Source organism: Tachypleus tridentatus, chromosome 1 (assembly GCF_004210375.1).
Source record: "Tachypleus tridentatus isolate NWPU-2018 chromosome 1, ASM421037v1, whole genome shotgun sequence".
NCBI classification, from domain to species: Eukaryota; Metazoa; Arthropoda; class Merostomata; order Xiphosura; family Limulidae; genus Tachypleus; species Tachypleus tridentatus.
This window is the reverse complement of record NC_134825.1, coordinates 137,925,574-137,943,694: the sequence shown is the minus strand read 5'-3', so window position 1 is coordinate 137,943,694 and position 18,121 is coordinate 137,925,574. Positions and strand designations below refer to the sequence as shown.

The 18,121-nt window shown below is 31.5% G+C and overlaps 1 protein-coding gene across 7 annotated transcripts in view; it reads right to left on the bottom strand.

Moving 5' to 3' along the window:
- LOC143225246 (uncharacterized) overlaps nucleotides 1-18,121 on the bottom strand; it is a 160,940-nt gene that overhangs the window by 73,706 nt on the left and 69,113 nt on the right. For 4 of the 7 annotated variants that reach the window (XR_013013761.1, XM_076454333.1, XM_076454339.1 and 1 more), the window contains 2 exons: nucleotides 9,280-13,477; nucleotides 4,540-4,727 (listed from right to left, as the gene is read on the bottom strand). Coding sequence is in view for 6 of the 7 variants with exons in the window: in XM_076454333.1 (XP_076310448.1) it covers nucleotides 4,540-4,727; nucleotides 9,280-12,006 (2,915 nt within the window). In the remaining variant the exon portion in view is untranslated. Of the gene's footprint in view, nucleotides 1-4,539; nucleotides 4,728-9,279; nucleotides 13,478-18,121 lie in introns of those variants that run through there. The other 3 variants (XM_076454313.1, XM_076454323.1, XM_076454344.1) reach the window with 1 other exon arrangement.

Sequence of the window (18,121 nt, the reverse complement as noted above, 5' to 3'; positions counted from 1 at the left end):
AAACAAAGGCAGCCACTCTGAAAGTACTTATGTATCTTCACAAAATTTGGCAAGCTTTCAGTAAACTTCCAAACTCTTTCATAAACAAAAATCAGAATTTCCAATTAAGTATCTTCACTCAAAACATTTTGTTTACTTATACGGCATCAGAGTTTTTACTGTTCTAATCACACAGTTAATTTCATATTAAGATTGGGATATCAATGACTTGTTATCAGTCATTTACTTGGTAATGTCACTAAAATGTATTAAATCAATGTTGGAAGAAAACTGTATAGGGGTTCAGTTATATTACTTTCATATTAGTTTTTCTTTGAAGATTGTTGATAGTTTGTGCCATTCTCAATTTTAAGAAGACAGATAGATAGTCAACAGCACCCTTTGCCAAACTCCACAGCTACTCTAACTGAATACTTGGATTTGATCACCACTATTACAATGCATTCATAACCTGAAAGTACAGAGGGAGATTTTGTGGCAACAGGATCCTTAAATTCACAGTCTGGCACAATAACCACTGGACAATGCCCAGCTCACAAATGATTAGGTTTACTTACTGCTATTATAAGATACACAAAATTAAAATATTTTTATTTTTATTTTATTACGATTTTATTGTTTCAATTAGCACTATGCAAACTACAGAATGAATGAAATGTTTAAATATTCATTTAAGGCTCTTTTAAATATATTGTTATACATAATTATGATAAAGCTATATCAAAACACTTTCTACTTTAATTTATGAGTTAAAGTGTTCATATTATAAACAACAGGTTTTAACCCTTTGGCAATGGGTGAGATTAACTGCAAATCATGAACTTTTCAGGATTTATTTTCAAAAGTTTAATAAATAACTTTATTGATATAAAATGTAGCTTATATTTCAAACTTTAATACAATGAGTGTTTTAATTTCTTAATATAAAAGGACATATATATAACAAAAAACAACCAAATATCAATACGTGTGTGTCGCATAGTGCTTCCACGTCTTGTTGCTCTGTTTATATTTTTTTACACTTATTATATCCATCTACAGTTGATTAACAAATTAGAAACATGAATTGTAGATATTGGTAAGCTCAAATATAAATTTAGGACTTCCCATCAGTGTAATTTGCTGATAAATCAACATATGTAGCAAATCTACTAGAGCAGTGCCTTCTCCTACATCATTCTTTCCATGCCTCTTGTTCAGTTCCACCTACTTTTATTAAAGGTGTTTTTACAACTAACAGAGAGAACACATCACAGAGTGTATACTTTGTGAGTGTCCTGTTGTCTGTAAGCCACAGTCTACATCTTTTTTTTACCCTGTTTAACAAGCATTGGACTATAATTGTCAAGAGTAAGTCTTTGAGGAGAAATGTCCTGTGCAAATGTGTACATAACATACTAGAAGGACCAGGTTTACCTGAAGTAGAGGTCCAACAAAAGAAGTGATCAGCTCCATTCTGAAAGGCTTCTGTGATAATTCTGGTTCATTGGTTTTTGTCTTGTAAAGAATAAAAGCATTGATTATAGTCAAATCCAAAATCTGGAAAAATAGTTTTTTTATACCATTTTACTGACTTTCTTCCTGTTGAACAGTATCTGAGGAACTGGTCATTGAGATCTGCTCCTCCCATAAACTTGTAGTCTAGAATTTGCTGAGGTAACAAAACCTCAGCATCCTTTCCTCTTCTTCTTATAGTTGTCATGGAACTGCAGTGCAAAGTAGAAAGGGCATAGATGTCTTGTTTGTTCGTCCATTTCACTGCTGTTAGACTTCCACATTTAAAAACTGTGCTTCCTCTTGCTATATAGTTGTGCTTCCTAGATGGCTCACAACCGTAAGATTTAACAGACAACAATTTATGAAGTAAACAAGGGGAAGTGTAGAAGTTGTCCATGAAAAGTGTGTTCTAGTCCACTGAATATGTCCATCAGGTCCATGACCACATTATCCACTAAACCTCTGGCTAGCATTTGTCCCTCCTTTCCAGCATAGATCTTGAACTTTAAACAGTACCCACCTGTAGCATCTGCCAGGATCCACAACTTGATACCCTAGTTGACTGGTTTCTTTGGTAGATATGGGAGAAATTCAATCCTACATTTGCTCATCTATAGACAGTTCCCTGTTAGGAGAATAGTGAGAAACAAAGGACTTCAGAAGATCTATAATAGATCTAATCTCAAAATGTTTATCATGGTTAGGACTGATCCTAAAAAATGTATTAAGAGTTGTTATCGAAATGTAAATATATATGGATAGCTAAAAAACTTGTCCTTAGAAAATATTTTAGTAAACCAAAAATTATGAAAGAGAAGATATGTAGACAAGTGGTCAGAGATCCAAAGATGACACTTAAGGCCCATAACTACAACTAGTCCAAAGTAAGTGATCCTCAACAGTAAATCTTTCCACATTACAGTTTTTCTTTTGAAGTGGTTCATTTTGGTTTACTTGTGTTTTATGAGCATATCTGTTTGTTTCACTTACAATTAGATGCAAAACTTCCCCTGTGAAAAGAAATTTGAAAATTTCTATTGGATTATTCAAATAAATGACCAGTTGGGAGACAGGTTCACCTCTGTTGAATGAAGGTATCTGTTATTCTTCTATGGTCATGATTTTCATCAATTTCTAGGATTTATTGCAAACAAGAAGCTTCTCCTCTGTGGAAGGATCAGAGATTGTGCTCACTCTACCCTTTGTTCTACTACTCTTAGTACAGCCTCTTTCCTGTGGTGGTGGTCTTGGTGATTGTTGTTTTGATTTACCTGGCCATGTGGAGTCCAAAACATCTTTATTCAGCCACATCTTGATACATCCTAAAGACAGAGCCAAGAAGAGATAGTTCAACATTTAGTGGCCATTTGGGTTTGTAAAGAGATTCAGTCAAAGGTACTGAAATTGAAGCATCAGGTTTTCAAGATCCAATTCTTCTGATTGAATTGTTTCTTCTTCTAATGGAAAATTAATTATTAAGAGGAACTGAATCTCTTCCTCAGGAAGAGGTTTCTTTCTCTTTCAGTTGCTCCACTTTTTCTTTACTGACTACTTATCCATTTATAGAAGGAAAAAATACATGTAAATTATACATATATATATTCTGTTGTGTATATTTGCTTTTTATGTATATATATATTCTGTGATGTTTCATAGATTTCAAAAGCAGTACATGATATGCTAAAATACAGAAACAGTTACACTGTACTTAGATCAACAACAATATACTGAACTTACTGAACAAAGATTCCATGTATACATTATAAATGATGGTTACATACTTCATGGTAAAGTCAGTAACAACTCAAGGTGTTTCACAAATGTAACGAACTTCTAAACTATACTTTGGCTGGAAGATTAAGAATCTCTTCCAAAAAGACTGGACTTATAACGCCTGCAAAACTAAACAAGTGTGATAGGCAATACTGAAACCAGAGGTTTTATTGGTTGACAAATAAATGTTGAAAAGGGAAGTAGGATTTTATAAGCTGGTACTCATGTAACATCTTTGTACACCTATGCCACTTAATTCTAAACACTGCAATTACCAATATTCAAAGAATTGTATCAGAAACAAACTACACAATAAAAGTTTTGACAAATTGAAAGTACAGTATTATTACAATGGAAAAGTCTTGTTATGAACAATCACCATACATGATTTTGATGATTCTATGTACAGGGTGATTACTCTGAATTTTTCAAGAAAACATTTAAGCAACTACAATACAATACAAGATATATTGTTCTCAGAGAAGGGATTGAGACAACTACCTTTTGGCACATGCTCTGCTGCTTTAAGGGATATCATTATGGGGGTGTCACATAAACAAGCAGTGACTTAGTGGATTATTTTCAGCAGAGTTGTTCTTTAGTTGTTGAGAGAAAAATAAATAAGAGATATCAGCAGGTCATACTTAAAAGTACTTTGAAAGTTTAAAAATAATAATAAAGATACATATACTTGTTTTATTTATAATTTTAGAACTTTTTATTATGTTTTTGGGATTTTTCTATAGGCTGAAGATTCAAGTATGTCATTAAAAACTAACAAAATATCATTTTACTAAAAACAAATGTTTGAAATGTATTTAGGAGCTTTTAAAGATTATATAAAATAAATTTGAGATTTCTGGGATGAAGAATAGTATTTTTAATTGTAACATGAAAATGACTTCTATCTGGACTAGAATGAAACATACTCGATATATTCACAAACAAATATTTAAGAAAAAAATATTCCATTAAAAAATTTGTTTTTGTGTACAAAAGGCTTGCAGTGTTTATTAAATGTATATAAAATTTTATGAAGATGCACTTACTAAATAAAAAAATTGAAGTGTAAATGCTTAACATATGCAAATGGATATACAAACTAGTGTATATTACACCAAGCCCACTGTGAAAGGGTTAATGAAGTACCAGGTTTATAAGCTGTACTCATACAAACCAAAAATACTTTGATAAATAATCAAACAGGATAAATTTTAATGTTCTTGTTTTCACTTAAATAATAACACAAACCAGTGAATTAAAACTCACCAAAAGAATTCTTCTTTGCCTACTTTTAGGTCAGCTGTGGGAATTAGATGAGCTCCATCTCCTACAGGAATGCCATTAATCATTTCTGAAACATTTTGTCCAAGATGATCAGGAAGAAAAAAAACAAAATTTTCAGCAGTGGAAGCTGTAACTGTAAGTGTTCTCCTTTGAATGCCTGCAGCAACGAGCTAAAATATTATGAAAATACTGTAATGTATGTAAACTTACAATACTTGTTTTATTCAAGTTATAAAAGACTTCATAATCTGAAAGTGTAAAAGAGCACAATGTGCAACACTTAGATATGAAATTAAGAATGGTCTAATTATTGAGGAAAACTGGTAAGTATAATTTAATCTTTTACTCTTTCATGATTAATCATCTGTTTCTTGAAATTCTATATATTTAAAGTAATACTACATATATGGTGAATATAATTAATCAGAGAATGCCAAATCACTCCGAGATAAATATTTTAAAAAATCTCTTGTTATTTTGTGGACTTGTCTTTCTTGGTTGAAATTGGTTTGATCTAGAAAAGCACAATATTACATGCAATTTCATTTTTACCAGTAATATTGGTGATTCACTTATTTACATGAGAAGCTTCAAAAGCTCAATGTAGTAAATTATAGCTTACAATTAAGCTCCATTTCCTTTACAAGGAAAAAACAAACTATGGTAAACCAAGGTGTGAAAGGTGATAAAACAGGAACCAGATACTGTCTGAGCAGTAGACCCGACAAGTTTGAAATAAAAAGACAGCTTCAGCCACAGAAATACAATGTAAGTGATTACCTTCCACATGGATGCAGGGAATGTTATATACTGTTTTCACCTGATAACTGGTCTAAAAACTGCTAACTTTTAATTTTGAAATGCTGATATTGTGGCCAAGTATGCAATTTTTGATATGCATGTTTATCTCACAAAGATTCTAGCAACAGTCAATCATCAAACCTTAAAAATACAGATACTGGGAAGGAGGAAATTTATATATTTTCTCTGCAACAGAATTAAAAAGCATTCACCTCTAAATGAAAAGAAAATTCATATTTCTTACAATGTTTGATCTTCACATTAACCTGATTGTTTTTTCATAATTTTTCTGATTTAATCTCAAACTAATCACTAAGCTTATTTCTCTAAAAATTGTCTTCCACCTGCCTCGACCTGTACGCTATTACACCTGACACACTGAAGTGTAACATTTGATGAGAGATTACTTGGAAGAGCTGATATGAATTTACACCCAATGAAGCAAAAGCTAAACAGATGAGCTGTTGCAGCTATTTCATGAGAGTAATGGGAGAAATATCTCATGTAGATTAGGATTTCCATAGAATAAATAAACTGGAACATGATTTTCACAAAGGAACAGTGTGGGCCATATAGTATCATACTGTCCAGATGGGACAGAGACGGTGATAAGAATAAAGGGGAGAATGGATGCAAAGGGAAATGGCAGTGAAATATCTGTCCCTTTCATAAGCCCAAGATGTTTTAGGTTGAAAACCAGAATCAAGATAAAGTAAAACAAAAGAATACAGGAAGCATCAATAGTATAAACATTATTCTTCAACCACAAGCAAAATGAAGAAATAGGTTTAAATGGCACAAGGAATAAGGGGAAAAGGAATTGATTAATAAATATTTCTAAGTGTTTTAAAACACTTGATTTGAAGGGCTTTATTTTATGTAGCAAGTATAAATAATTTTGTTATAAAGCTACAAATGTTATTGTTTATTTTAGAAATATCAAAAGGAAAATGATTAACCAGTTAATTTCAAAATTACATGTGTTATTAAGAGTTTGTTATAAAAGTATAATATGATTGATTGATTACTTAAAGACTGGATGGAAAATATTGTGTAATACTATTGTAAAGAGTTGTACATATTATAAAGTAGTGGAAGTAAATATGAAAACTCTAGAAAAGAATCAGTTCACCAGTTCCAGATTTGTAATTCAGTAAGATAACTATCTGACCAACATAGTAAAAAAACCTACCAAGAAAGGAAATTGATAGTTCTCACACAAATTATTCTACGTTGGTTTGCCCAGAGTTTAGATTTGAATATTACTAAAGAAGTTTGGGCTTATATAGATAAAGAGATTTAGAGAAAAACCACATAAGCTGAAAAATTGTGTGACATACTACAGTGTATATTGAAGGTATGTGCAATGCATTTTCATCAATAATTATCTGACAGCATGTGGTGAGGTTTCCTGCTCGATAAAGAGTAAAGTGTTTTCGTACCAAATAATAACGTATGCAGTTACAAACTTAAGTGGCTTTATTATGAGAAGTAGTATTCAACTTTGGATTTAAGGACTGAACACACAAGCCATGTTTAAAAACACACATCAAATGATCATAACCAAAGTTTATAATCATTATACTGCATGTTAAAGGTAAAACTCAACACATGCAAATCTTATTTTTCTTTCCATATGATAGACCCTCATATGGCTTCTTGGATGGTAATATTTCAATAGGAACATTATCAGACTGGCAATGCAAGTTTTGTTTTTTAATTAATAATAAAAAAGATATTTAAAGATAATACAGTTATTAACAATATTAATCACATTTTAATTATAAAGCTTGATGTGTCCTAGTCATGGAGCAAAACACCTCATTTTAGTTATGGCATACAAAAAATATGTAGTTGAAAAGTTTAAATGCAGTAGTGCTCTTCTGTCTGGAAATTCAAACTGGAATACATATATAACTAACAATAATACTTAGGTTTTTGTGGTATAATACCAAGAGATGCCAACTATTTCAAATGACTGAGCGTAATGATTGTAGACAGAGCCTGTACAGATATCGTACAACCACTGAATACAGTTTTGAGTCATCCATGTCTGTGGATCCATTTGTGGCTAAACTGTAAACACTGTTAGTAAGTATGCTTGAAATCATTTTGTCATCTTCACAACCCAACATTTGTACAATTGCTCTAATCTTGGTTCTAGCGCAGCCATATATTTTCGCTATATCAGAGTCTGGGAACATTTTTCTGAATAGATGTCCAGCTTGATCGGCCACAGCTAGGGGTAAATTATGAGCAATGACAAATTGCGTGAACATCACTTCTGCATTTACGCTTTCATATTCTGAATTCTTACTCATAAATGTCGTTATCTGCATCGTTTTTGTCTTCACCTCAGCCTTTAGTTGGTGAGATGCCGATTTTGTATGTCTGGAACAATCATTTATCCCGCCATGCACCACAGAAAAATCGATGTGACAAACTGTACAAAACGCATGACTGTCACTGACTTTTGATGCAATGACTGGATATTTTGCACTATACTCTTTCCTAAATTTTTGATTCACAGTTTTAGTCCTTTTAGATTTGCTAGAAACAAGACAATCTGTTGAACAAGGCCTCTTCTTTTCCATCTTGTGAACGATCACATTGGTGTTTCTATGCTGCTTAGAAAACGAGAAATACCTATCGACGCGAGTGCTGATTGGCTAACAAGCACTGATGACGTAACTATGGATTCCCCCACGTACCCAGCATGGAGAAGCACCGCACTCAAACTATTGGTAAACATCAAAGATACAGATATTTTTTTATTATTTCAAGCACAAACGTGATTATCGCAAGTAGCCATTTGGACTGTCTTTTATTTATTATCAAAATTTATTTGTATCTCACTAAAAATTTTCTTTTCACCCCTTTCAAGCCCTGGGGGAACAATTTATCACTTTATTGTATAGGCCTATATAATACATAATAATTTGGTAGTTGCAACAAGTCGTAATATTTGTCTATATGAGCGTATAGTCGTAATGTATACACCAAAATCATAATGATTGACATCTCTGAATACCTATTAACATTTATGAAGTATGCTCCAACAACTACGTGTTAATATTTTAAGACAAAATTTAAACCGATCTAGATTTATTAATATTAGTAAAATGTGAATAATGAAATATTCAATATAATAGGCTTAACTAAATAATTCAGAGTTTCAAAGCATATTTCGGGGGTAAGAACTATAATCAGAAACAAATATATATGAAAACCATTGTAAGAATACCCAAATGTAACAGTTTCTTGATTTAAAGTAACTTGTAAGATTTTTGGGCAAACATTTTCCTTGTTGCTGTTGTTTGTTGATTCATGAACTAAGCAACTCAAGTGCTATCTTCACTGGCTGTCCCTAATTTTACAGAAAACAGAGGAATGAGAGCTACTCAATATCACTCACTGGAAATTCAAGTGCCACTTCCATTAAATAGCAAGATTTGATCAATACCTTTATGAGACAACTGCAATCCTAAAATGGAGATCATAAAATTTTATCGAGCAGTAATTGGATGTATACCACAGAACCTAAAATCCACAGTGCTGTGTAGTAAATCCCTTTTAAATTTGTGATCTCTTCTAGACCAAATTATTTACACAATTAGAAAATCTAGTCATCATTATTACATTAGATTATACCATAACCTAAACCCAGTAAGTTGTCACCTTTTAGAAAATCATAATATTAATCTCTCAACATCTAAAAACTACCTAATCAGAATGAATGTAAAGTGAATATCAGTCAAAGTGTAACAATTTTTATAAAAAATTATGTATCATTTATACAAAATACACTGGCCTAATGAAGCAGAAATATTTCATTAATACAGTACTGTTTAATTTCAGTATGTAGTAAATTCTCTTATATACTTTTCTTTAACAACAAAAAATTATTTTACTACCACTTACACTTTCAGGATTTCCACTTGCATACTTCTCCCTAGCTAACTGTTTAAGTTTAAATCTTCTATGGTTTTCTGCATGAATCATTCTCCACAACATTCCTGATTGAACTTTTAACATTTTCTTCTCTCTTGAATTAGTTTTTGTCTTCTGTTCTTCTAAGTTGATTTTCTCTGTCTTGTGGTCTCCTAAGTTAGTTTTCACTGTTCTCTGAATTTCTGAATTAATCACTTGGTCTTCTGAGTTAACTGTCTCTTGATGCTGATCTTTTGACTGACTTTTAAAATAATTTTTATTTTTTTTATTGTCTTCAAAACACCTCATATTTGCCTGGTATATTACATTATTTTCTATTTTTCCCTCTTTTTGAAAGTGGAATTTGTTTTTTTCCAGATTTTCTTGATGAACTTTATTTTGATTTTGACATGGTTGTTTATATACAACTTCTTGGTTTTTTGTGTGTAGTTCCAATTGATTGTAATGTACATCTTGAGCCTTTCCGAGTTCCACATTTACTACCTTGTTTTGTGGTTGCTGTATTCCTGTTATAGCATTTTTTACTTCATAGACTTTACTGCATTCCATGTTTTGTTGGCATGTTCTTGAAAATATATCATAATGCTTTACTGACTTTTTCCATGGAAATATAGTTTCATCTTCTATTGGGGTTCTTGGCCGCTTTACTCCATACACAACAGGGCTTATGCTTGTTTTTTTGTAGGGTGTGATGAAGGTAGATTTCTTGAAGTCAGAGATATAGGATGTTTGATCACAGGAGGTATTAGCAAACTGAGACTGAAAATAAAGTGGATTACTAGACATTGGAAGTACAGGACAATGGGCAGATCGTCTGTCATGTATGACTAAAGAAGACATGACATGCAATGGTGTTTTACATATTTTTTGTTCAGGTGGAATGCAGCAACGATAATCAGATGACCTTGGTTTTTCTGACAAATGTGTATTTTCACAAAAAACCATATCATTCTTCCCTTGCACTACTTTCCTTTTCATATTACTGTTCAATGCTTGCCTTTCATCAGACACTTTTATGACTTCCGACTTAAGACAATTTATTTGCTTTCTTTTAGCAAAATTCTGAATTTCACCCAGTAATTGTTTTCCAACTACATCATGCTTATCTAAACACCTTGCATACTTTTCAGTTTCTTTTCCCACCACTACAGGAAACTGTTTACTAATAGTTAATGGAACATCATGATTCTTTAACAAGGGTTTAGATACACTGTCAAAATTTACATTAAAAATACAACTGGTTGGTTTATATTCTTCTACTAAATCTTTATTATCAAGTAAATTGTCTGTAAGTGAAACTTCATCTGAAACAAATGCGTGTTCTAATTCACCTGCTATACCAGTAGACATGGACCATCCCTTTTGAACAAATACGTTATTCTCAGATAATTGATCTTTCATTAACACACAGTCTTCTTTGTCTCCAATGAATGAAACACTACTGGAATTTGTCAAGTGTTTAATATTGTTCACAAAAGATTCATTGTTTTCATTTTTGACCAAATTTTCATCAAAAACATTTCTGGCAAACTCTAAAGATTTTTCCGAAACAAGTATCTTCCTTCCATCTGCTGTTGAAAAGCCTTTGCAAACTGAGCGTTGTTCACGGTTTTCTGAGGAAAGTGTAATCTTCTCATTTTCTGATGAATCATCTCTAACCATAACTGAAAAGTTATGCTGTTCATGCCTTTCATTATATTCTAGACATTTTGTATTCCCATTAAGTACCTCATCACTGGGTACAAATTTAGCAATCTTTGAATCAGTTATTGAAATCTCTTTAGAATCTAACTTTTGTTTAACTCCTTTGGAAGCAGATACAATATTTTTACTCTCTGTTAAGACCTCATCAAGGGAGTATTTTTTTAAATCTAAGGGATCTTCTAAAACAGAGATTTTATTTTTATTTGTAGTTATACTTGTGATTTCATCTGTTAATAAACTATGATGAAACAAAGATTCTTCTGAAACATTTTCTTTCTCACCTCTTGTAGCTAAGCCTTTAAAGTTCATGTTGTGCTTTGTATTTTCTATCAAAAATTTCTTTCTTTCAATTGATAAATCACTTAGCTTAACAGATAAAGTTCTATGATCTCCATTTTTTTCAAGATATTTTAAAATTACTGAATTTTCATCTCCTAATGCATCGTGATCATTATCATTAGAAAGAGCTTTTTCAATCTTTAAAGACCTCTTGGAAAATTTTTTCTTTGTATCAGTTGCCAAAATCTCTTTTGATTCTCTGTGTTTTTTAATGTCTTTTTTCATACTTTCACCTTCCACTAAGTCCTCATTCAGAAGAGATTTTGCAGCATTTAAAGAATTTTGTGACACAGTGATTTTTTTACCACCTGCAGTTGAAAACTCCCTTAAAACGGAATAGTCTTTGGTACATTTTAAATATTCCTTGGTATTTTCATCTGCTGGTAAATAAGTGTCAGATGGATATTTTCCAAATTGTAAACATTTTTGTGAAATGTCTGTATCGCATACTGGAGATAAACCTTTGGAAAATGTATGTTGATTGGCATTCCTTTGAGAAAATTTATTATTTACACATGCTGATGAATCACTTCCTAGCAGAACTGAAGAGTTTGTGAGTACACCATGTTTTTTAATGTTTTTTTTAACTTCCTCTTTAAGTATATCATCATGTGGAAATATGTTAGTTTTAAATGATTTCTTGGCAGTATTCATTTCCTTCCTTTTGACTGTTAAAACTTCTTTTAAACCTGGGTATTGTTTGAAGTCTTTTAGATCAGATGTGGTATTTTCACTCCTCACATCATCATTAAGAAATGATTTTGCAAAATTTAAAGATTTTTTGAAAAGAAATTTTGTTTCCTCCGGCAGTTAAAAAACCTCTGGAAATAGAATTTTCTTCAATATCTTTTATGTTAGCCTTTACGTTTTCATCTATTAGTAAATTATCATGAAACAAAGTATTTGTAAGTTTTACAGATTTTTCAGAAACAGTTTCTTTTCCACCTGATGCAGAAAAACAGTTAAATTTATGTTGCTCAGAGTCACATGAGAGAAAACTTTTGTTTTTGTTTTTTGATACATCACTTTTAACCATAACTGAAGAAATTTTGGTTTCTGGATGTCTTTCCCTGTTTTCTAAGCATTCTATATGTTCATCTTCTAGTGTATCAGAATGTGGCAGAGATTTTGCAAACTCTAAAGCCTTTGTGGAAAGATTTATTTTCTTCACTTCAGATGACAAAATATCTTTTAGTTGTAAGTGTTGCTTAACATCCTTTAAAATACATGTGGTGTTTTTATTTTCCAGTAAGTTCTCACTAAAAAATAGTTTTGCAAACCTAAAATAATCTTCTGAAATGGGAATTTTATTTTCACTTGCTTTGGATAAATCTCTAGAACTTGATTTTCTTTTAGTGTTTTTTAAAGAATGCTTGATAATCCCACCTGTTTGCAGATTATCATAAAGCAACAATTCTGCATATTTGGAAGATTTTTCTGAAGTATTGATTTCCTTCTCAAGGTTGGTGACATTAGATTTGTCTGAAATGAAGACTTCACTTCCTACCAAGAAAGATTTATTGTATTTTTTTTGTTCTTTGTCTTCTGGTTTAAAATACTTTTCACTTGGAAAATCTTCATTAAACAAACATTTTGCATAGTTAAAAGATGACTTTGAAACTGAAAGTTCTTTTCCACTTGCTGTTGTAAATTTCTGCTCATTAACATTTGTTAAAATTTTTATAGGAGACTTAGAGGTTTTTGATTTTATCAAATCAACATCTAACAAAGATCTTGCAAAAGATAGAGGCTTTTCTGAAATAATATTTTTTCTCTCATCCATTGTGGAAGGATCTTCAAGTTTATTAGGTTGCTTAGTTTTCATGGTAGAGTTATTCTCTAAATTCCCATAAATCTTACCATAATCTAAAGACAAACCTACTAGATTACTTTTATCAAAGTTTGATGACAAAACTGAAGTATCCATGAAAGACTGTTGATAATCCAAAACTGTTACTCTCTGACTATGACAATTACCTGCATCATTACAAGGTTTCATTTCTTGATCTATGGGCAGTACTTTATACAGATCTCTAAGTACTTTGTTTCCATTACTCTGGATTAAGTAACTTGTAGCCTTCTCTGAATGTTTTTCTTTTGTCCACCAAAACATTTCCTCTTTCCCCTACAGTGTTTGAAACAAAAATCAAATTAAGTTACATATACAATTGTGTACAAGAGTATACATCATTTCTAGCATTAACTCTCTCACTACAGGCTAGTCAAATCAACCTTGTTTGTGACTTCAAATTGACCTTTAGTTTCCATACAACAGCTTTTATATGTTTTGTTTATCTTCACAAAAGTATGTAAGCTTTCAGTAATCAAAGTCCTTTTTTTTAAAAAAATCAGAACTTTTAGTGATGCATTTTTACTTAAAATTTATCTGTGAATATATGAAAATACTTATCTTCATTTAAAAAATATAAACTTTCATTTGCAGTCTTTAGAACTTCCTAAATAAATTTGAAAGGTTTATGTTCAATAAAATTTTATGTTATTTTCTCTACTCTAGTTGTGCATGCATGACCAGTTTGACTAACCTAGTAATCATGATAAAAGAAAAAAGAAATACAAATAAGATACCCTTTATCTTTCTAGAATGACTACAGTTACAACAAAAGTGTTCGTACCCCTGCATCGTAAGTAGTTTTTTCCTCATACCTTAAAAAGTATGACGATTAGGATAATGAAAGTTTAGTATATTATAAATATTATACTAACACACATCTACATAAATGTTTATGTAAATTGAATAACAAATAAACTGTTAATAAACAAATAACCAAACACAGGAGGGGCAGAAAGTGTTCGTGCATCTACTTTAATGGTCAGTTGCGTAGCCTTTCAGGTGAATTATTTGGCGCAATCTCTCCTCATAGTCATCCATGATCATTTGACAGTACTCAACTGATATTTTCTTCTATTCTTCTTAGAGAAGGCCTCCAACTCTTGCAAGTTTTTCGGATGACACTGATGAATCCCGGTCTTCAACTCATGCCAAACGTTTTCAATTGGGTTGAGATCTGATGACTGCAATGGCCACTCCAGAACACTTATATGGTTCCTCTGCAACCAGGATTGCACATATTTTGATGTGTACTTAGGGTCATTGTCGTGCTGGAAGAATCAACGATGCCCAAGCTGAAAGTTCCGAGCATCATTCTTGATATAAGTGCCTAATATATCAACGTACTCGTCTTTTTCCATGATTCTGTTGACGTGGTGTAGGCTGCCTACACCAGAAGAGCTGAAGGAACCCCATAGGGACGGTGTTCATTGAAAGATTTCGTTATCCATTCTTACGGAAAATATAGCAAACATCATTGTGGCCAAAAAGCTGAATTTTAGTCTCGTCTGACCAAAGAATACTCTTCCAATAGGTAAAAGGTTTATCTACATGCTTTCATGCATACCTCAATTGTGCTTCTAAATGAACAGGCTTTAAATATGGAATTCTACGAGGATGGCATGCTTTAAACCCAGAAAAGTGTAACATGTTTGTAACTGTAGAGGTCGTTACTTCAACCCCAGTTTCCCTTACCAGTTTCTGTATGTCATTATGTGTTAAACGAGGGTTCCTACTAACTTCTCTAAGAACCTTCCTCTTGGTTCTATCTGGAATTTTGATGGGGCGTCCAGAATGAGGGAGGTTAGCAGTTGGTCCTGTAAGCTTAAACTTGGCAATTATGCTTTGAACAGTAGATTTTGGCACATTAAGTTGTGTAGCAATACCAGAAAGAGACACATGAGACTTGTATTTTACAATAATTCAGTTTTTTAGATCACTGTTCACCATGATGACCAAGCAGATAATGACGTAGACAGCACTAAATTGCCAGAAGTACATTTTTTGCTGGCTAAATTCCAATAATTATGAACCCAGTGTCCAGTTTTGGAATGGTATAATGTAGTTTATTCGTCAAACTAAACAAAATTTTTACAGGAATATCAGTTTTTTCACATGTTCTGAACTGTACAAACACTTTTTGCTTCTCCTACTTTTGGTTATTTGTTTATAAACAGTTTGTGTGTCATTTAATTTACATAAAAATTTACATAGATGTGTGTTAGTATAATATTTATAATATATTATACTTCTATTAGCCTACTCGTGATACTTTTTAAGTTATGAGCAAAAAACCACTCGGGATGCAGGGGTATGAACACTTTCTGTCATAAAAAGTCATGATATGCATGTGTAGCACGTGTTAAAATGAGCTCTTCTCAACTTTAAAAAAACAATTTCAATATTTCCAGCTACAATGTCTGCATTATGATATTTAAGTTCACTAATGTCAAAAGGATGGTATCAAGGGAAGATTTTGCAAAGAATAATTAAATCACAGATAGCATCAGAAAATTCAGACAAGTGTGCAGCGAGTAAAACTTTCTTCAAATATACATTAGCAAGAAAAACTAATTGCAATCCCTCTTTAACATGACAAATATCAATGAAAGCTTTGGCCAATCTAGTTCTAGGGATGTTAAAACAGTTATCTACATGAGAGGAGGACTGCAACACTCAAAGATATTCCACACTGTAAGAGCAAAATCCTATTGCAGTATCCCAGAATCTTACATTGCCTAAGTCACATATCATTCTCATTATACATAATTAAGGAAATTTTTATTAACACTTCTGTATGTAATACTAGCCTAAAGTGAGGATTAACACAAGTTTACAACTAGTCACACCTTATTTACAATGATGTCGATTGTAGAACATGAATATAAATAGGAAAAATTACTTGAATATATCAGAATACATAATTTTGTTTACGTTAAAGAATACATAGTAACTATCCAACTTCTACTTTTCTTCCTTTCTTTTATTAGCATCCTCCTAGTCTCAAACATTAATAATTCACACTAAAAAAGACAAATCAAGTATTTAATTATTGTCATGAATTTCACTACTACTTCAGTCACACCCAAGACTGTGACACAACATACACAAACAAAAGGCAACTTTATCACATAAAAAATGTTTCAATAGTGAAATAAATAAAAATATCGAATGAAAATGCAATAAAAAGGTATACAAAATAAATATGGATAAAAGTTATAAAATAAATAAAACTAGGAAAAAAATAAAGTTTAGCAAAAATTGATTAAAACTGAAAACATTATAAAAGTTCAAATTTTCCACCTAGCAAGAATATTACAACTGAATATAGCACAGTAATTATCCTAAACTATAACTGAGCTCTCAGTAAAAACAAAAAGGCATATTGACATTTGAGACTCATAATCTAGGTATTTATATTTGAACAAAGCAACATTAAATAGTACGTAATGAAACTAGTACAATGAGTTTAAAAAAGGAGAAATAGCTTATTACAACCACATTGGATACAAGTCCAAAAAAATCTCAACTGGAAAAAATTGAAAAATCAAATTTAAATTGGATATATGAAATTTGATACCCTTCTTTAATAGGATAAAAAAGTTTAAAGAAAGAACTAAATTATTAATGATAACAAAAGTTTAAATTTTTAAAAAATGCTATTAATTCCTAAGAAAAAAAATTGAATAAAGTAATGCGAAAACTGGAATGGTCCTTCAGTCAAATGCTACTGGGATTACTGAACATAAAGGATATGTGCAATGGCATCACATACTGGCACAGTACACATTAACACTTCCATTTTGGATTTGGGTGAATTTGCCTGATTCATGACCCCAAATTATCCTTTAGAGTTCTCATACTATAACTTTTAATATGTTTGGTGTATCTTTATGAAGTATGGCAAGCTTTAAGTAAAAATCAAGTCTTTTGTGAACAGAAAGAAAAAAAAACACTTAAATTTTAATGACTCATTTTCACAAAACATTTCTCTTTAGATATATGGAGTTAAAGTGTTGAGTCTTTTGACTCCTCCAAATGCAAAGTGATTTTTATGATAAAATTAAAAATACTTTGCTTTATTTGAAAATTCTCATGCTTATTTTGTGTAATTTATAAACCTCTTAAATAAATTCCAAACGTTTTCTTCAGTAAAACTTTATATCTTATCTCTTACTTTCTCTATCCTAACTCTATATGAGGTTGGTAAATTTGGGAGCTCCAATCAAGGAAGAGTGACATGTACAAAAATCTTCAAGGCAAAGGCACATGATAATAGCTCTTTATTGTACAAAGAAATAGTAAACATATCTTAAAGTACTTTTCTTCTTCATATTAGATCTCAGAAGAATATTACATAAATTAAACATCACATTAATTTTGAAGTCCTTCTGTGTTAAGAGATATGCTTAGCAGAATGAAGTCACAAGCTACCAAATCTCGAACGGATAATCTTATACATCACACAGTCCACATTGTGAATGTAATAAACTGAACAGACAAAATAAGACTACCAAAGAAACATTAACAGCTGTATTACAGACACACAACAACAGCTAAGCATGTTCAGGAAAGCCACTACAAAATGATCTGAACAACATAAAATCACTCAACAAACAAGAAAACACCAAAATAAAAAAATAAAAATAATCTATTATCATCTGAGCTAGAAAAAAAGGCATTACCTAAAACAATACTAAACAACAAATTTACACTATATGGATATCTTTCAAAGAAGTTTGATATTTTATTTGTTTTAGTATTAAGATGAAATTATAAATAGCAAGTAAAGGCAAGAACAGAAACACCCTAATCCTATTTCTTTCAAAATGGTCATATAGGGAAGTATCGCCATTTTCCTTACCTGAAAATGTATTTCTGAAACATACCTCTCTGCACACAATAACTATTTCTCTTCCA